Below are 20,258 nucleotides of genomic sequence, written 5' to 3'. Positions count from 1 at the left end.
GTAAATTTAAATAAATAAAGAGTTGTTACTAAATTTAAACTACTGATCGCTTTTATTTGCAATTAAAAGAATACGGTTTATTTAAGATAAATAAACCACCGTTTTTAAAAGGTAAACACGTAACAATTGGTGGGATTGCAAAATAAAAAGCAGTCATAAAGTTTGAAGAACTAAAAGTGAGAATTGAGGGAATTGAGTAAGTTGGAGCTACCGACAGCAGGTAACAAAGCAGGATTGCAAAAGAGGCTGATAGATAAATTCGTGAGCGGCGTGATATTGACATCGGAGTATAAAGAATATGTTAATGAAGTTCAAGAAACTTCTATAACCAACAACGAGAAACTTATTTCTGAAATTCAATAAACTTCTAGAGTCGACAACGAGAAACTTCATTCTGAAGTTCAAGAAACTTCTACAGTCTACAACGGCGAACTATTAGTAGAAATGGAATCGAAATTTCACGAAAGTTATAAAGCAACAGATGAGAAACATCAAGAAATTTGTTTGGTTATAAACAGCATAGTGGATTCCTTTGACAAAAAGGTGTTCGACTTAGAGAGCCACCTAGAAATACAACTTCAATAGAAAACTGTCCGTCTTAGAGAATGGTGTTGATAAAAAACTGCATGATCTAATCAAGGTAAATAACCTTCAATATCAAGATGGACCAGTGCGAATTATTCCAAAAACCTCTAGTAGAACATGTTATTAAAAGTTTTCAAGTTCCAGTTTGATACACTTGCCAAGAGTTGCATCGAAAACGACTTGTTCCAATTTAAACCTATTTTACTCAATAGTTTAAACAAATTTTCGCATAAGCATTGAAATTTCAATAACATTTGAAAATAATGTCACAAAATTTAATTTATTTCCAAATTTTTTCCATGCCTATAAGCTGAATTTTTCAAATCAAAATTTTTAGTTAAAAAAATAAAATTTTAAATAATTCTTTCTTAAAAAAAGTAAGTGAGTGTAATGTTTAAATAATGTAAGACCAATAAAAAGAAAATCTCTTATTTGCAGAAATTTCAAAAACAAATTTAAAAATGTGTGACCCATGCTGCGGACCTTGCCCACCCTGCGGACCTTGTGGTCCCTGCAGTCCCTGTGATCCCTGCTGTGCACCATTTGAGGTAAGTGGAAATAAATTAATAAATATCGATGGTCACATGAGATGATAGTCATCATTTACGTGACCATCGCTACATTAATAAATCATAAAATCTTCCAAGCCAGCCTTTTTTTAAACTTCGTCTTCTCCATTTACTTTATGTTCTATTATCCAACATCAAATGCTGGTGGTGCTTCATCACAATGGTTAACAGTGCTCTCCAAAATGTTACAATGGTGCCCAATTAGATGCCATACCACAATGTGCACCACGCATACCACCACCGTTACCCAAATCTATAACGGTTCAGCAACCGCCCCGATTGATTTGTAAAAAACGTGTAGTTTTTACCGAAAAAGTTATACCCGAACCTATGGTCGTTAATCGTTGTCGCCAAATAACTATACCAAAAGTTGTCGACACAACTAGAGTTATTAAAGTGCCCAAATTAACGTGGGTCTCGCAAATGGTGCGAGAACCTAGAGTTATATATTATCCCTCAATGATACCAGATCCCTATGTTGTTTGCTATCCCAAACGTATATGTGAGCCCAGAGAAGTTTGCCAATCGATACTGTGTCAGCCCAAGCCCCAAACATTGGATGTTCCACCACCACGGGAGTATTGTTGTTATCCAACAGGCCCCATTAATTATAAATCTAGTGCTGCTTGTCCACCTTGTCCTATCGGACCTAATTCGCCTTGTGGCCCCTGCGGTCCTTTGCCATGTTTCTCAACGAATCAATATCCGTTGTGTGAGCCATGTGGCCCGTGTGGACCCGGTGGTCCTTGTGGACCCTGCGGTCCTTGTGTACCTAACTGTGGACCATGTGGCATGACGATGCCTTCAGGACCTTATGTGCCCACGCCATGTGGCCCCTCTGGACCTTGCGGACCTTGTGGACCATGTGGACCATGTAAGCCTTGTTTTCCTGGTTGCCCTTTTGAAGCACCAGAATGTGGACCTTGCTATCCATGTGCCCCCACTCCTTGGAATACGCATTGTGGTCCTTGCGGACCCTGTGGTCCTCAAGTACCTTGTGGTCCCTGTGGACCCAGCATAGGACCCTGTAATCCATGCGGTCCCGCTTGCTAGGCTTTGTCTTCATGTCTTTATAGTTAAACTAACGAAAATCGCATCAATGTTTTTAACTGGTGATGGAATATTGTCAAGGTGAGTTGAGTGGTTGGTTTTACCTTGATTAGCTTCTCGTATCAAGGTGGCTTCCTTCCACCTTGACAATAGCCGAGAACCAAATCAAGCATTGATCTTATATATTTGATATAAACGAATAAAACAAATCCCTATCTTTCTCTTTTATAGCCCAAGGCCTGTCGTAGTCGTGAATTACGCTGCGGCATTATGTACACCACATGTGATTGCATCAAACGTAACGGCCTTCAGGACAAATGTCCACGTGCTTTATGTCAGGGTCGTTCGGCTTGCATGTGTTTTCCAACGCCCGGTTGTTGTCCTGCCTCATTTCCTTTACGATATGCTAACGTAACTATGGGTGTTAAAAGACGACGTTGTGTTACTTCTTGTCCATCGCCACCAGCTTATGGAAATTGTGACATGCCATCAGCTTGCTGTGGTCCTTCGAATACACCCTGTGGTGCACCATCACCAATACCTTGCTCACCTTCGCCGTTATGTTGTCCTCCTTTGCCGGAGGGTGGCATACCTGATCCGCGGGTTTGGAATGCCTGCAATACGCCAGCCAGCTATCCATGTAAGTTTTGTAACAACATTTCAATCAGTGGTTTTTATTTGAATTTTGTTGTCATTTGCAAACGAAGGGGCTGGTATAACTTTTTCAGAAAACTACGTTTTATATTTTATTACAATTTTTAAAATTTAACATAATGAAGTAATTTTTGAGACAAAACATGATATTTTTAAATTTTTAAATAATTTTTACACACAAAACTTAAATTTAATGTGAAATTTTTATATATTTGGTCGAACCATGGTGGTATGTGTGTGTTAAGTCTTCCATTCTCAAATTTATTTTGAATTCATAAATTTCGGAATTGAAGATTTTTCGAGAAACAAATTTTTGATTTTTAAAACTTTATTGCAACGATAATTTTTAGGCGATCAGAGTCGATTTTGTAATTTTTCATGTAAGTTATGGATTCTTTGTTAATATTTGCTTACATTTCAATAAGTATATTTCTGAAAAGGCATATGTCCCACTCGTTATTTGGCGAGATCAGGTGGACCTTGCAAATGGCCATGTGCTTGCAAAGCCCACTGTTATGATACCAAGCCAAAGAGTTGCTGTTGAGGAAGAAAAATAATAAAACAATTAAAATTTTTAAAAATGAACAAAAAAATCTTTTAGAAACAAGTATGTATTTTAAAAGAAAAATTCAGATTCAAACCATTAATCGTTACTTTAGTATATTTTAATTTTTCCATTTTTAATAATATTTTTTTACATTTAATAGGTGGCTTTTAATATCGTTCAATCTTGAAATATCGGAAATTACAGCAAATTTTGCAGAAAAGTTGGGAACATTAAAAAAAATATTAAACATTTTGGTGACAAATTATTTTTATGTGAAGTAATATTTAAGTTTAAATATTTTATATAAAAAAAGTTTTCTTTTTGTTTTTTTCTTTTTTAATAAAGGCTTGATGTAATATTACTACTATATTAAAACATTTAGACTTATTTTGAAAATTGTGATTTGAAATCACAAAGAATGTGTTGGGCGCACAAATATTTTTGAAATTATTTGATTTTAAAAAGTGACTGTCGATTTCAAATCACTTGCTTATTTATTTTTTTTTTTTGGAAATTCCATTCCGGATTTAGCTGGACAATTCAAAGCTGCTTGCCATTGTAATAAGTATTAGTAAATTGACGAAAAATATTTACTGAAAAATATAATTTTCTTAATTATCGCCCATGTTCTGGAAAACGCAGCGTTTTCAAATCGCTTAGGGTTTGGAAAAAAGCAAAACACATTTCTGCATGTTCTGAAAACCATGCGATTTGCTATTCGTTTCAGTATACATTAGCAGTTTGAAAACGCAAAATTTCTAGCGCTTTCGTTTGTCAGAACACGCGTTTGGCGTTTTCAAATCGAAGTTTTTTGAAAAGCGTTTACTTGTGATTTTGGATAATTAAAATCACACCAAATAATCACCCTTATCGTGGTTGGCGTAAACTTCATACGCCTACGACAGTTTCGTACTAGATTAAAGAAACACTTTGCATTTTATCTTTAATCTAGTACGAAACGTAAGACGTTTACGCCAACCACGATAAGGTTGAATAAATATGATTAGAAATATAAACAACGCCTTGCGTATGTTCTATGCCGATTCGAAAGGAAATCTTTTCGAAATCCAATGTATTTATCACTTATTTTCAAACATTTTCGTTTTCGAATTGAGTTATGCAGTAACCGCACAGGTGATACGACTTTAGACCGAAAAACGGGAGATGTATTTATTACTTCCGATTTATGTGATTATTTGAAAAATGTTTATATTTTTTATCTTGAAAGTAAGATTTTAGTTCAAAATTTATTCAAATTATTTCAAATCTTAGTATTACTTCCATCACAAACTCCGAAATTTACCCGAAAATATTTGTAATTAAAATTAGGCTAAAAAACTTGTACTACATACTGCAATCTATTGATTTATTAAAAATCTATAATTTAATAATCTAAAAAATACATTTATCCTATTCACCAACCTTTCTAAACATTCACAATAGCTTAACAATAACTTTGACACACTTACCAACACTGAACAAAAATGTCATGCTTCTCAGTTAAATGTCAGAAATGAACTGTCATTAAATTTGGAAGAAAAAAAATTTCACACAGGCGACTCAAACGAATAGCAATTTATTTTTGCAGGTGTTGCCTTTTTTGTAAAAATAATCAAGAAAATTGAATAAATCTTTATTAAATTCTTACTCAAAGAAAAGCAAACATTAAAATGGAACAAATGGATATGGAATTAAAAAAGGTAAGTGATCTATGATGGCAAAAACTACCATGCAATGAAATGAGTCACTGCGGCCAGATTTCCAAAGGATGGCAATTGATTTGACACAAATTTTTCATTGCTTGCGACCTTTACTTACAGGCATTCACCGAAATGCAAATAAATAAAATTGAGACAACCAAGAAAATTAATATGATTGATATGAAGTGTGATATGGTGAAGACCGGCAAACAAAAATATCAATTGACCGAAAAGGGTACCAGTGATTTAACACAGGATACTAGGTAGTGTATTTATACCATAGATTCTTTAATCTTAATAATATATTTTTCGCTTTCCAGAGTTTATTTATCGGTAGGCCGTATGTTTGTCTTAACCAGCGTCCAGGATATGCGTGGTGACTTAAAAGCTAAACAAGAAAAATGTGATAAGGCCATTGAATTGCTGAGCAAAAAGAAGGAATTTTTGGCGAAATCACTTAAGGATCAAGAAGATGGCTTACGTGAATTAGTGCAACAACGTAAAGAAGCCGAAGCCACCAAATAGATGTGACAGACTCAAGCAATCATAAACATTCATTTTCATATTATGTTTCTTTTGCATTTAAGCTTTAACAACTCAACCACGTATATATAACACGATAAACAAAGTTTCAATTAAAACAAAAAACGAATACCACTTTTGTGTTTAAGAAAAAAATTAAAGTCAGTTTTGTTCTTTTTCTACAAAAGTTTTTTTTTTGGTGTTATATGTATTTTCTTTTTATGCTTTTATAAATTCGTCTAAACTAAAATTGGCATATGATACAAATTCATTGCCCAAATTACGCTCATGTTCAGGTTGAAATTTACATTTATTTACCGGCAGGCTAGCAGTCAACCAGGGTTCCACAATTTCGCCCGAACAAAATATGATTTTGCCTTGGGGTTTTAGAAGATTTTTTATAATTTTAGATATTTTTGTTATGCATTCTTCCGAGAGAAAGGGTGGATCTGCTATAATTAGGTCGAACTTATGCCAGAGTTCTGCAAGGTAGTGCTCATTGTCACCTTCATTGAAATCGTAAAAAACAAAATCATCTCCATAGGCGGAAAAGCGTTTGTCAAATTCAAAGATTTTTACTGAAATGAAAGAATTTTTAGAGAAATTAAAAAATATTAATATACAAAATCAAATTAGGCACTTGGTTTTCTACCACCAAAAGTTAAGAAATTTGCATTGATTTGTTATATTTAACTAATAAAATGTTTAAAATTTAACAGAACTTACCATTGCCATGTATTTCTTTAACAGTAGCGTATAAAGATGGACTTGATAGCAAAGCAATACTATAGGCAGATTTATCCGCTACATCCTCTAGCAATTGACTGACCGCAGATCCCAAACTCTTTTTGGTACTCGTACTATACCAAAATTGACTTAATTGCTACAAAAAAATTAATTAGTTTTAAAGAATAATAATCACACACAAACCCTACCCAATCCTCTTCAAATTCGGCTTCTGTACCCGCTTTTTGTTCAATTTTGTCCAATTCCTGTTGTTCGCGTTGAGCCTTTTCAGCCAAAAATTGATTTAAAATGGCTAAAGTATCAGCCGGTAAAGCAATATCCTCATCATTCATGGCAACAAGAGTTTAAATAAATTAATCTAATATATATTAATAAATTTAAAGTAAAATTAACAAAATATAAACAAAACTTTGTTTATTACTGCACGCTTAAAAATAACCTTAAAAAATAAATAAACTTTGTTTTTGTTTACATTCATTGTGAATTGTTTCTGCTAACAACCCTGTTTTTGTACAGAGTTCTATTTTGTAATTCTTTTTGATAATTTCCACGACTCTGGAACGGCAACCCAAAAAAATCTTGCTTGTCAATCAGACCTTTCAAACATCCTATCTAATTTACATGGGTCTATGATAAGCAATGAGTCATTTTGTCAGTCTGCTAAGGATTACATGTGTGAGGTGACTGTTTGAAGAGGTTTTCAGTCGCAGAATTTGTTTTTCAAAAACAATTTGCTCATTTTTTTGGAATGTTTTAAATGAATGTGCAAATTTTGCGAAACAAATCAGTTGTAAGAAGTGCGTCGAAGGATTAAAGGCCTAATTGGTTTGTACGTTCCATTCCGTAATGAATCAGCTGTTTTGTTTTTATCTTATGGGAAGTTATGTATGTCGTTAGTTTTTCTGTAATTGTAACGTTACGGATGAATCTGTTGAAAACAAAGTTGTAGTATTTTTAATGTGTCGTGAAAAAATGCTTTAAATGTGATTAAATAATAATACGTTACAATTGTTAATATAAAATAAGTAAAGTTTTTTTTGTTTACATTGTGAATTGTTTTTGCTAACAACCCTGTTTTTTCCTAACAAAAAAGTTTGAGAAGTTTTGCTTAAATATGACAATTATTTTTTATTGACATTTTCCTATTGTGACTGTGAAAGTTTTTTTTACAATAAAAACGAAAACTGACGTGTGTGTGCGTAAATAATTTCTTAAAACGCGGACGTAGTAATTTCATTTTTTTAATTAACATTATTTATTAAAAAGAAATCAAAGAAATTAATAATATTTTAGTTTATTACATAAAAAAGGACAAGTAAGTGTTGTTTTCAAAATCGAAATATTATTTTAAAGAGATAGTGCAACAAAACTAAAGGAATTTACAACCAGTGGTTGTTGGTGATTTTTTTCTAATTATAAGCCAATAAATGTTGGAAAATTGCCTGTCTGCTTTAGAGGGGTGAAGCTAATCAGAAAATTTGTATATAATGGAAGGCGCACACAGCGTAAAAACAATAGTGCACTTTTTATAGTCAGGTCTTTAACGAAAAAAAATATCTAACCAATTTAGGTCAATAAAAACAACAAATTAAAAATTAAACCTTAAATGATGATAATCTACGGCGACAATGAGGTTAAATTTTTTTAATGACACAAAATGAAATCATAAGACAAAATCAAGACTCATTACAATAGAGTATGTACATCCAAAAAAAGTGAAATTTGTGTATGCTAATAGTTCAACGATCTTGAGTACAATTTTGTTAAAATTCATTTCGATTTCGAAATTTTCACTACCCTTATAAATAAATTTCCGCTTTAAATTGAGCCCTTATTTTGTAGTGATTTCAAAAATAATTTAATTTAGATGAATAGTTAATTTTCATTACTTCCTATACTACTAACTTTAAAGTTAAACAATTGAACTTTGGAGTTTAGTTTTTAATGTTTACTTAAATGTTATAGATACGGTTTTTCGAATGTTTAAACACGCAATTGTTTGCATTTAATACTATTAATTATAAATAATATACATATTGTAAATATATTAAGAAACTAGTTTACATTAAAACATTAAAGAGAGGGGGGTATATGCGTTTATTTTGTAACAATCAGCTCTATTCGAGAAAATTGTTATGAAAATGAATTTGCAAAAAAAAAATTAAATATTAATAAAATAAATTTTATCAGAATTATTGAGCAAAATTCATAGGATTACGTGTCTTTTATTTTTGTGAAATTATATGTTGTTGTTGTAACGAGTCTGTCATTGTTGAAAGTTCTTCCCTGGGAAATGAAATTTACGGTTGATACAACTGTTGCACAGTGGGATCAATCGCAAAAAAAGTGTTAATAAATTTAATTTTCTAAACTACTGGTCCGATTGCAAAATGATATATGAACGAATCCTAGGTGAGGGCAAAGGCCATAGAGAATTATACATAGAGACAAGACACTCCGTTTTGTAAAACAAAAATACAACAAATTATATATCTGATGCAATAATAAAATACATTCACTAACATGTGTTTTGTTATTGCAAGAGTTAGGTTTTTGACAATTACGTTTCACCTATTTTGTTAACCCATGTCATAGGCTTTAAGAAAATTATATTTGTAACCACCCTGTTAGAATACAATGTAATATACAGAGTGTGAAAGTCGACCACCTCTGTTTAGGAAAAAATTGAACAGATTTCAATAAATGAAACTTTGTATTAAAGCAAGTGGAAAAGTAAAGAAATTTCTGTTTATTTCAATATGTTAACTTTTATAGTTTGAAAGATATTTAAGTTTAAACTTACATTTTTTACCTTGACTTTATTTAGTTTTTTCTCTCTTTCGGCATAGCTGAATATAGCTCTCTTACTTGTTTTATTTAAAATAATTTATTATAGGTGACTAATTGTTTAAATTTCCTAACGCAATTCTCTTAGGAATGAAATTATTATTGTTTAACAACAACCTAGTAAAATTTATGAAGTATTTATACAATTGATTAGTTCAAAGGTATTGATATCAAAGCCTTTATGATACACAATATTAATTTAAATTAATTTAAAAATCCAATTTGTATACTATAAAAAAAAACTGGTTTTTAATTGCAAACAGACTTGCAATTATTTTCCTTTTTTAAATTAAAAAAAACTGTTTAAATTTCTTCTGACCTAAATAAATTACTATGATTTAAAGTTTACATTCATTAGCTTTACCTCCTATGACCTCCTTTTATTCATAAATTGTACAACCCTCTTCTATAAAATGCATAAAAAAGTACTTACCGGCACCCCCATGCTACAAACTCCAATTTAACAAACATTTTCTAACATAAATGTAGCAATAATAGCTGGGAGTCAATCGTGAGAAGGAAACAAGCGTCTATTCTCTTATTATATGTACAAAGTAACTAACTTATCGATTGTTTAAATTATTAATTGAATGTATAAACAACTGTTCGAAAACGCATGTGTACCTATTTAGGTATTTTAAATTAAAATGATTTGACATAATTTACATGGGGGATTTGTTTTTGTTTAATATTATTGATGAGTTTTGAAATTAAAGATAAAATAAATACAATTGCTTAATTGAATATTAATAGTAAATTTTTAGAGTCCGACCGAATATTCGGTTTCGAATTAGGCCATAAATTGGCCTAACAGTATTATGTTAAAATTTGGCCGAATGCCGAAACTTTTTAAAGTAAAAACATAGATTATGGAATTTTAAAGTTGAAATAAGTTAGGAATATAATTAACAGAATACATTAATTTAAACTTTGTTGTAAAATATCTTTAGCTTCCTGTAAAAACTTTTCCCTCAAAAAAAACTTTTCAGTTCTAGATGAAAAACAAGACTAATGAGTCCATAATTTAAAATGCGCTGAAAAAACATGCTCTAAAAAATTTTTTTTTAAGAAATTAATATTTCATTTGAAAAATTTCGGTTTTGTTCGAATACTGATTTTTTGGCCGAATATTAGGTTCGGTTTCGGTCGGACTCTATAAATTTTATATTTTGCTTTGTAAGTTATTACATACTTTGTTATCTGATAGGTAGAATTTATAAAATAATATAAAATGCAATGTTTTTTAATTGTTTAATAATGATGATGATGAAATTCTAAATATCGTCATCTAAAACGTAAATGGTTCTAACTAACATTTTAATAATTGTATAGGTGAAGCAAATAACTAAAGTAATTAAAATGGAAAGTATTGTTTTAAATTTTATTAATAAAACTGCTAGTTTTAATAGAATGAGTCCTAATTTTTTTGAGTTATATCTTTGAATGTTTTGCATCAGAATCAGCAAATAATCGTTTTATATATTTTTGTTAGTAAGAACTGTTAGCGTTTTATATAACGATATTTGGTATTGTAATTGTTAGAAGTATAGGAAAAAACAAGTAGCTGTATTTTAAATATCAATTATTATTTTATTTTACTTAAATTTACTGTATTTTATCTGTTATTTCTACTTTTATATAAATATGTAGATTTGTTTAACATTTGATTGTTTTCATTTAATATTACATCCATTTTATTTCAATATTGCTCATTTGCTGCAACAACGTCATAATTCAAAAAAAGTCGTTTGGAGAAAAACGGCTTTGAATGTTTTATGACATTTTACTATTTCTTAAATAAATTTTCAACAGATCATGCGATTTCAGAAATAAAACCTGATTTAAATAGTAGATGTTAATATCTTTCTAATTTAATTTTGACGTTTATATCTTTCTAATTTAATTTTGACGTTTAAACCAAAAAACACCAAAAATAATAGACTTTTTTGAAAACTGATAAAACTATATGAAAGACTAAAGAACCCGGATTTTGAGTTATGACGTTGTTGCAACAAATGGGCAATATATACTTTTTCCTTCTTGCTTTATAATAAGTTTTCTCTTTAGTCTAGAAACTTTATGATTTTTAATAATTTAATTGTTCATTAAAAATATACAAACTTGTTATAAAGTTTTTTTTTTAATTGCTATTAAATAATGTGTTTGTATTTTATTAAAATTTTACTTTTACATATAATTTAAATATCTTGTCTGGCTTTTTAGTTTAGTGTTAAATTCAAAAGCAATTTAATTGTTGTTTTATTAAATTTAAAAAAGAAAAATTTTAATATTTAACAGTTATATATAATGAAGTACATATTTTTACTTATAATTATTGCAAATGTAAAATCTTATAAAATGTTTAGTTTTAATATAATAACCAGAATTTTATAATGATATTTTTTTTAGTAATTATTAATATTAATGTTAAACTTATGCAGCATTGAATTTATGTTAAAGTTTACATAAAACAAATTGTGATTTCCTTTTTAGTTTTCAAATTCATAATTTCAAATTTGAATGCTAACTAACGAGTAACTTTCCCTTATTCATAATTTTTGTTTGCCAACTAGCAACGATCTGCAATCTTACAAATTTACTTACAAAAAATTTAGCAACTCTATAGGCGACAGTACTGTGTATTAATACTTTTTAAATAACATTATTCCTATAATCTGGATTGATTTTTGAGAACCGATTAGAATTTTCACCCTGAGAAAACTCCATTATGATAGTAATTGTCAGCAGTGGTGATGGAGTGACGTGCTGTAGTGGTATATTTGGTTGGATGCATTGGAAACATACTCTAACCTTATTACAAAATCAATCTTTGCATAATTTGCATAGATATTGCGTATTTTGTGTAGAGATTGTTTTTGTAATTGGGATAGAGTGTGACCCTTTATGTATTCATACTCATGAGATTATTTGAATATTGAGCTTGTTAATTCGATGCATCTTGGAGGTTGGTCCATTTATGTTTTAATAATGTGGCACTGACCCTTTATGTTAGACTGCTACAAGTAAAAAATAAAATACATAAATAAAAATGAGAAAAATGTGTTTACATATAGTTGTATGAGCCTGAAAATTATAAAAGTACATGTATGTTCTCAACATGCTAATACTATTTCACATATGTAATTCCATTCCGATCGAAAGTGGAATTAATTCCGTATTTCGCTTCTTCAGAAAAAGTGAAACGAAGATTTCTTCCGGAAGATTTTTCTTTGTAATTATTTGTTTTTCTAAAATTTTTAATAAATTTCTGTACCAAAAACTTCACTTTCATTTTAATATAAAAAAACGCTGTCAAATTAAAATAAGAAACGAAATCGATCGGAATAAAAACTACGGAATTGAAACCATTCCGAACAAAATGCGTAGCAGGTCTGTATAAATACATTTATAAAAATAATAGTATTTATAATAGATTTTTGTTTGAAATTATCAGCTTTGAATCAAGTTCTTCGAAAGCGCTTTAATCAGGTGTTTTTTCTTAAAATTGTCACACTTGGAACTAGTTCTACAGAATCGCTAAATAACTAACAGATTTTCATAAAAGTGGTTCTAACTAGTTCGCAACTTCGTAATCAGAGAAATTTTAATTTTAGAAAAAATTCAATATCAAATTGACTTGTTTCTTAATTTTTTTAATTGATTTTATGAACTAATGTAGTCTAGAACCAATGTGTTACTTAAGAATCACAATAATGTTCCACAGAACGGGTTCAAGAATTGGTTGCAATATCACTAGTTCTATGGAAGTTATCAAAGATTCTTTTAAAGCGGTTTTTATTTTTAACAAATTCTAAACATTTGCCTGGTTAGTTTTAGTTACAAGCAGAGACCGAAAATAACGGGTTCACTTTCATTTCAATGGTAAATTCTCATTCGCAGCCATTTAAAAATTATTTTTTGTGATATATCACTGAGAGAGTGATTTATTCGAGAACATTTTAGGTTTGGGGTTGAGAGAAACAGAAAAGAAACAAACACAAATAATCTGGATGAGTGATTTATAATTTATTTTTTTCATAAAGGTCGGCTTGTGACTTATTTGCGAACATGAAAAATAAATCGCAAAAATGCATTTGATGCAAATCAACGCTTACATGTATAAAATCTATCAAAAAATTAATAACAAATTGAAAACCATTCCCATTTCTGTTACTCAGACTTCATTACTTCATATTTATCATATTCTTTCCACAATTTGTTAAAAATTACTAAAAATATGATATTGTATGTAAATAAAAGAGAAAGTAACAGTTATTAAAAACAATAACAAATGAATTGTTTATCTCACATCAAATCATTAAAAACAACAAAAACGAATAAAGGTCATACCAAACCATTTAAATAAAAATCATTTTATAACTGTTATTTGCAGTAATTTATTTTTATCACAAAAATATAAATCACAATTTGGATTTTTTGGTATATGGATGAGTTATTTTCGAGCTCTGGTTACAAGTTATTTTGTTTGACCCTTTATAAAGTATAACAGAAACATAGTATACATTTAGATCCAAAAAGAAACATACTTTATGATCTCTTAATTTTTGCTCATTACTTTTATGTGATCATTTATATTATTGTCATTTCTAATTAACTATATTTTTAAAAACCATTTAATATTCATAATATAATTTTTGTTAATTTATTTTATATTTTGTTTCTTCTAACCGGCTTTTTTGTTAATTCAGTTTTTATTTTCTCTACTCTACTTCCACTTTCATGGGTTTTATGATGGTATAAATAAAAAAAATTTTTTTTTTTTTTTTAATTTAATCACTTTGTAGATAAAATGTTTAATGATAACATGTACTAGGTATTTTGTTAGTGTTATTTAGCTATTTGGAAGGTTTTTTTTTCATACATTTATTATTTGTTTTTATATAATGTCTATCTATGTACTTTTTCAGTTGTTTGCCTTAGCTTAAAGTATGTATGTACCTGCAGTTATTTACAAATATTTTTATTTTAACAATTGCTTTTTAACCAAATTTTCGTTTGTGTCTGCTAGTTTTGTGTGTTAATGAACAGTGGTCGGTTGTAGTGATATTAGTTCTAAGGAAAAGTTCAAACAAAATATTTATTTTTTTTAGTTTCGTGGCTCTCTATAGAAATAATAATTTAAGTAAATGTATGTAATAACAAGAGTAAAGAAATAGTACAATTCATATAATTATAATTTTTAGTCGTAAAAAAAATTTGAGTTTTGAATGAAATTAACTACACCATTTCCAATTGTATTTCAGAAGTTTCTAATTGAATTTCAAAAATTCTTAATTATATTTCAGAAAATTCCATTTAAATTACAGAAATTTCTTAGTATAATAATATTCCTAAAAACATCAAACATGTCGTTGCTGTTACCAGATTTGAGGTCTTTTTTGCCTCATACTAAAACATTTGTATTAACCCGCGTACTTATGACAATAATATAACAAGTAAAATATTTTCTTATCTTGTTTTATTTGTCCTTACTTGCGTATCTTAGGAAATTATAGTATTAATACAATGTCAATTTAATTAAAAAATTAACTGATAAAACAATAGCGGTATTCACAATGTGGAGTACTTGGCCTAGTAAAAAAGCAGAAGAGCTATTTATTGAATTTTGATATTGTGCTATTTTACTACATTACTAGGCCAAGTACTCTACATTGTGAATACCGTTAATATTTAAAAATTGTGATTGCTAACAAAATATAAAAAAAAATTTAAAAGTAACTCGAAATAAATTCGATACCAGTTATGTTAGAAAATACTTCTATATAAAATAATTTAATGCGATAAATTTCTTTTGGATATAATTTCATTATCAGCAATAAGATTTACGTATTTCCATAGCATAAATACGTAGAACGGAGGGAGAGAGAAGTGTCAATAAAAAAAAATAAAACAGAACTGCTCTTTTGTGTGACTCAATAACAAAATACGTTGAAATACATTCTCATGAATTAGGTTTTTGACAACAGACTTAGGTTTTTAGCTCTCAGTTACCTATATGATTATTTCATTTGGTAACATATTAATTTATCAACTTTTATTAACAAATACTTACTGCCTGTTCCACAATGTCGAAAAAATTTGTATGAAAAACACTGTTTTTAGAATTCTTTCGAATAGTTTTCATACAAATTTATTCGAATCATTTTTCTTTCGACATTGTGAAACAGGCATTTAATTGATTTTTAATTCGAGTAATATTTTTATGATTGAATTAAGAGCGAAACTTACATATTTGCATTCACATATACCTTTAGATGGTAGACAGATAAATATTTTTATTGAAAAATATTTTTGGTGAAAAACATTACATATTTTTTTGGTAAAAACTAATTTTTTGTTAAAAAAAGTTCGGGTTAAGAGATATTTTTCCCGATTTTAACTCATTGTCGGTCCGAATTTCAATGACGTTGAAAAAGCCTTTTTGAAATGTCCATCATTAGATATCCAGTTTGTCTATGTTAATGACTAGGGGGAGGATTTTCATGCATTTATTATTGGAAAATATGCTTCAAAAAAATCAAAATATGACATAAAATTTTAAAAAATATGCATTTATATTTTTGTGCAGAAAGATAAAATAATTAACTATGGATGTCGCAATGTCCAAAAAAACACACAACAGTGTTCCCAGCTGTTAGGACTTTTATAATTACCTATACCAGGAGTAAAATTATAATTGTTCTTTTGAGAAAATGATGTATAAAATTATATCTTGGTATGATACTTGTTCAAAGCCATAATCTTTAGAGCTTCATTTTGCGACTTGTCTTTTAAAACCATCAAATCACCAACCTTCATTTTCATCTCGTATGTGCTCTTTCTAGTTCAGAGTTTATACATTCCATGTAACCTAGTGTAGAGACAATTGTCACTTAAGTGTCTTAAGGTAATCTATAGGGTAGCCACTTTAAACGTTAATTGCGTAGTGCATTTGTGTCTAAGTTATCCAATATGATCAATTGAACCTAAGCTTAATACATGCACGTGTTAAAATAACTAGTCACATAGCTAGTTATGTAACTAGTTGTCACCCTAAATGATATGTAAAATCACTAGTTCAGGACAGTCTCCTAGAACTGCTGGGAAATTAGTGTCAGGACCGGTAATTGTGTATGTGAAGTTACAAAATCTTATAAATCGAAACTGCTTTGAAAACAGATAGGAATGTTTTCGATACATTTAATGAATTGTTGATACTTAAAAAAAACTCTAGACTTTTTTGAAGCTAAATGTTTTGAAATGATAATTTTCAATAGAGAAATGAGGAACTTAATGCCAGTTTTTCAGTGTCGAAAGATGTTAGTCGATAACATTTGATAATATTTCTATAACAAATTCGACAAAAAAAACATTTTTTTTCTAAAAAATTACATTTCTATTAAAAACTTGGATAATATGCATATAAATATGCATTTTGAAGTAAAATATAACAAAATATGCATTATCAATAAAATATGCACTAACAAATCGATGCCGGATAGATAATTAGTCTACATTGTATTTAGACGTTCGAGAAAAAACATGCATTTGCATATAAATCCGCTCCCTATTAATGACTTTGTAATCCAGATATGGAACAAAAATAGAGGTAGTTGTGTTGTTTTTATTATATCTTAGACATTTGCTGTTAAATTTCAATGGCGTTTTATAGTGATGGAATGTAATATTCAAAAATTGTTAGCAATTGAAGGCCTTTTGACATGAAAGATTTTTAAGAAAGTTTTTTCATATAAATATCTTTTCATAAATCTTTGTATAAAAAGTTTTTTAAAAGTAAAAAAATTACATACAAAATTTCAAAGAATCTTTTTACATAAAAAAGCTTTATATACATTTTTTATTTTAAAAAAAAACTTTTTAAATAAGCAGCTTCTATCAAAAGGCTTTTTACATAAAATGGTTTTTATATAAAAAGGCTTTTATATAAAAAGGCTTTTATATAAAAAGGCTTTTATATAAAAAGGCTTTTTAACTAAAATAGTTTGGACCATTTTGTACATAAAAATCTTCTAGATAAAAAAATATATTACTTAATATTTTTCACAAAATGCAGTTTATTATTAAGAATGCTTTTTTACAGAAAAAATCTCCTTTAAAAAATATATTTTATTGCATACTAAAAGTATAATTTTACTTGTTTTTACATACAAAATTAACAATTTTCTTTATACTTCTCTACTTCCAGATCAAATCAAACAAAATGAGTAACGAAGCAGAAGATCATCAACAAGACAATGGCACATCATCGTCAAATTCGACAACACCACCACCAACACCCCAACCAACAGCTAATGTACCCGCCAAAATGATTGAACACTTCAAGGCAAATAAAGTTGATGGTGCCATGTGGTTGTTGCGTTTGCTTGGCATTGTTTTTGCCATTGGCTATGTGTTGCCCATATTTGGCAATCAACAAAGTGCTTTTAACAAAGTCTTACTCTCAAATGCTGCGGTCTCGGCGTTGCGTTTGCATCAGCGTTTACCCTCCTTTACCTTCTCACGTGAATTTTTGGCACGTTTGTTTGTTGAGGACTCATGTCATTATCTAATGTATTCATTGATATTCTTTAATGTTCAACCAACACTATTGATATTGGTACCCATAGTATTGTTTGCTGTATTACATGCCTCCAGTTATTCATTGAAATTGTTGGATGTAAGTGAAAAGGAAAATCATTGTTACAAAGCGAATTAGTAACTAATTTTAAATTTAATTGCTTCTTTGTTTTAGATTATTGGTCAAAATTCCTGGTGGGGTGCACGTTTCTTAATCTCTTTGGTTGAATTTCAGGCAGCTAATATTTTGAAAGCAGCTTCTTTCTCCGAAATCTTTATTATGCCCTTGGCTGTGATATTGACTTTTATGTAAGTTGCTTTATTTTATTTTCGTTAATGTGTTTTTGAATAACTTAATATATTTATTTTTTTTATTACAGGGGAAGAGCTGGCCTTATGACTCCCATTGTCTACTATCATTTCCTTGTCATGCGTTACAGTTCTCGTCGTAATCCCTATACCCGCAATGCTTTTGCTGAATTACGCATGACCGCCGAAAGTTTAGCTGCTCGCTCACCTCCCGTTGTGGGGAAAGTGGTTCGCGGTGGCATTGCTTTTGTCACTCGTTTAGCTCCCGCACCCCAACCAGCCCCAGCGCAATAAACCTAAATCATTAAATATTTTTTATACATCCCTTATGTGAAACATAGTGTATTTTAGAAATATGAATTATTCATTCTTTTTTGGATTAACCTTTGATGAACAAGTTTTTACATTAATCTTTGAATAATAATTTTTACATTGTTTTGTAGTAAAACATCATCTGTACTTCCTTTTCTTTATATATTTCACTATTTATGGTTGTTTCTAAAACTCTTCTTTCCTTTTCATACATTCTTCTATGATTTGATCAAGCAACACTCTCGGTTTCTTTGAAATAAATCTTGAAATATGTATTTAATTATAAATGAATTGTTTTATGTTGAAAATTTCTTTCTGGCATTGAGCGTTAAAAGTCATTTTGTTGTGAATTTTCTATAATTATGTATTTTAAAAAATCTTGAGAGGTATTATTAATTCTTTTTTTCATTATATAATAATTATATTTAGTTACCAAGTAATTGTATTGAATTTTAATTGAAAACTAATTTTAACGAAAAAGAAAAATAAGACCTATTAATAATTTATTGACCTTATTTCGAAATAAAATTTTTGTCGTGGGAACAGTTTAAAAGTAAAAAAATAATTAATTGAGTTTTATTCGGCAAATTAAAAAAAAAACAATAAATTCCAAATCATGATACAATAAAAAAAGTGGGGTTACCTTGTATATTTGTATCATGTTCCAAATTATACCAATGCGAAATTATTTTAAATTTAAAAAAGGTGTGATGTATATATTATTTCCGTTTTTATTTTGTTAAAAATTTTTCAACCCAATTATGAATAAAAATTACGCGGGAGTTTTTTCCCTTTTCTTTTTTTAACATTTAATTTGAATGGGCAAATTGGAAAAGGAAAAAAAGCTCTCGGGGAATTTTTATTCATAATTGGGCTGTTTATTTGAATACTTCTCCATATTTTTTGCTTAATTCTTTTTAACCATTTGTTATTATTAATCCGGAAAATATTTGGGAAGTAATATGTTTCAAAATTTCTAATTATCTTAACAACAAAATAGAAATCGCCGGTGAAGGTCGCAGAGAAAAACTCGTAACGGCGCATAATTGTTTTGGTATCGAAATTTTTAGAATGTTTCTCAATATTTTTATGAGCAAGGTAAATTTATATAGGAGAAAATCTTACTCATAAATTTAATAAAATGTTAGAAAGTTCTATGTAATGCTAAAATAGCAAAGAACAGAAATTTTTCAAAAACGAAACATTGTCAAATTGATCTGCAAATCACACGATTTTATATATTTAAAATTTAAATATATAAAATAGGTTTGTTTACTCCAAAAAACAAGGAACAAGTAAATCATGTGGATTTGATTTAAAGAACATCGAAATGTGTGAAATTGTTTAGAAAGAAAACATTACTCGGTTTTCACGACAGGGAAGAATATGTTTTAAATGCAAAATGTTATTCTTAGAATATTTCATAGTTTCTATGAACTTGTTTTTTTTAAATATTTTTAAAAATTCTACTTCCTTATACATATGGGGCATTTCATGTCAAGTGAACCAACTTTTGAAATCGATGTCTTCCGATCGGGATGAAATTTGCACCAAGGTTAGCTCTATTGGATAGTAACTCAGACACAATTTTTCAACAACATCGGTCGAGAACTCTCTGAGTTATAGGGGGTAAAATTTTGACAATTTGGTCAAACAGGGGTTTGTTCTTATCCATGTAACTTATTACCTATTGTTCTTAGCAAAATGTGTCCCAAATAGTATAGATAGCTATTTCTTCGATCTTTCGAAAAAAAATATTTAAAAAAAAAAATAAAAAATTTTTAATATTTTTTTTCCGAAATCAAAAACTTTTTTGACTTTTTTTTAAAATACGCCCTT

General features: G+C 29.0%; 4 protein-coding genes across 9 annotated transcripts; 3 read left to right on the top strand and 1 right to left on the bottom strand.

Moving 5' to 3' along the window:
- The first annotated feature begins 824 nt into the window (after nt 1-824).
- Nucleotides 825-3,786, top strand: LOC135951240 (sperm mitochondrial-associated cysteine-rich protein-like). Of its 5 annotated transcripts, none has more exons than XM_065500854.1 (4): nt 825-962; nt 1,024-1,133; nt 2,436-2,844; nt 3,566-3,786. In XM_065500854.1, exons 2-4 carry the CDS (start codon nt 1,047-1,049, stop codon nt 3,574-3,576), a joined length of 507 nt encoding a protein of 168 aa, XP_065356926.1. In that variant the 5' UTR covers nt 825-962; nt 1,024-1,046; the 3' UTR covers nt 3,577-3,786. The 5 variants fall into 5 exon arrangements, 3 of the variants coding, with proteins under 3 accessions (XP_065356926.1, XP_065356925.1, XP_065356927.1); XM_065500853.1 differs by lacking the exon at nt 3,566-3,786 and adding an exon at nt 1,326-2,019 and having other exon boundaries at nt 2,436-2,588; XR_010575959.1 differs by lacking the exon at nt 3,566-3,786 and adding an exon at nt 1,326-2,285 and having other exon boundaries at nt 844-962; nt 1,025-1,133; nt 2,436-2,574.
- Nucleotides 3,787-4,946: 1,160 nt separating this feature from the next.
- Pfdn1 (prefoldin 1) lies at nt 4,947-5,788 on the top strand. The gene is made up of 3 exons (XM_065501501.1): nt 4,947-5,105; nt 5,226-5,368; nt 5,426-5,788. The coding sequence occupies exons 1-3, from the start codon at nt 5,076-5,078 to the stop codon at nt 5,628-5,630; spliced, it is 378 nt and encodes a 125-aa protein (XP_065357573.1). The 5' UTR covers nt 4,947-5,075; the 3' UTR covers nt 5,631-5,788.
- A 5-nt stretch (nt 5,789-5,793) lies between these two features.
- LOC135951777 (protein-lysine N-methyltransferase CG9154) lies at nt 5,794-6,717 on the bottom strand. Its single transcript, XM_065501500.1, has 3 exons — nt 6,563-6,717; nt 6,354-6,510; nt 5,794-6,205 (listed from the first exon to the last, which is right to left on the bottom strand). Exons 1-3 carry the CDS (start codon nt 6,704-6,706, stop codon nt 5,847-5,849), a joined length of 660 nt encoding a protein of 219 aa, XP_065357572.1. The 5' UTR covers nt 6,707-6,717; the 3' UTR covers nt 5,794-5,846.
- Nucleotides 6,718-7,529: 812 nt separating this feature from the next.
- Nucleotides 7,530-18,984, top strand: Kr-h2 (Krueppel homolog 2). Of its 2 annotated transcripts, none has more exons than XM_065500791.1 (4): nt 7,530-7,689; nt 17,428-17,898; nt 17,974-18,107; nt 18,179-18,984. In XM_065500791.1, the coding sequence occupies exons 2-4, from the start codon at nt 17,443-17,445 to the stop codon at nt 18,399-18,401; spliced, it is 813 nt and encodes a 270-aa protein (XP_065356863.1). In that variant the 5' UTR covers nt 7,530-7,689; nt 17,428-17,442; the 3' UTR covers nt 18,402-18,984. The 2 variants fall into 2 exon arrangements, with proteins under 2 accessions (XP_065356863.1, XP_065356864.1); XM_065500792.1 differs by lacking the exon at nt 7,530-7,689 and adding an exon at nt 14,352-14,370.
- Nucleotides 18,985-20,258: the final 1,274 nt, after the last annotated feature.

The sequence above is a fragment of the Calliphora vicina genome, chromosome 2 (genome assembly GCF_958450345.1).
Source record: "Calliphora vicina chromosome 2, idCalVici1.1, whole genome shotgun sequence".
In the NCBI taxonomy this organism is placed as follows: domain Eukaryota; kingdom Metazoa; phylum Arthropoda; class Insecta; order Diptera; family Calliphoridae; genus Calliphora; species Calliphora vicina.
Note: the sequence above shows the minus strand (reverse complement) of the source record. Positions and strands in the feature narration are given on the sequence as shown.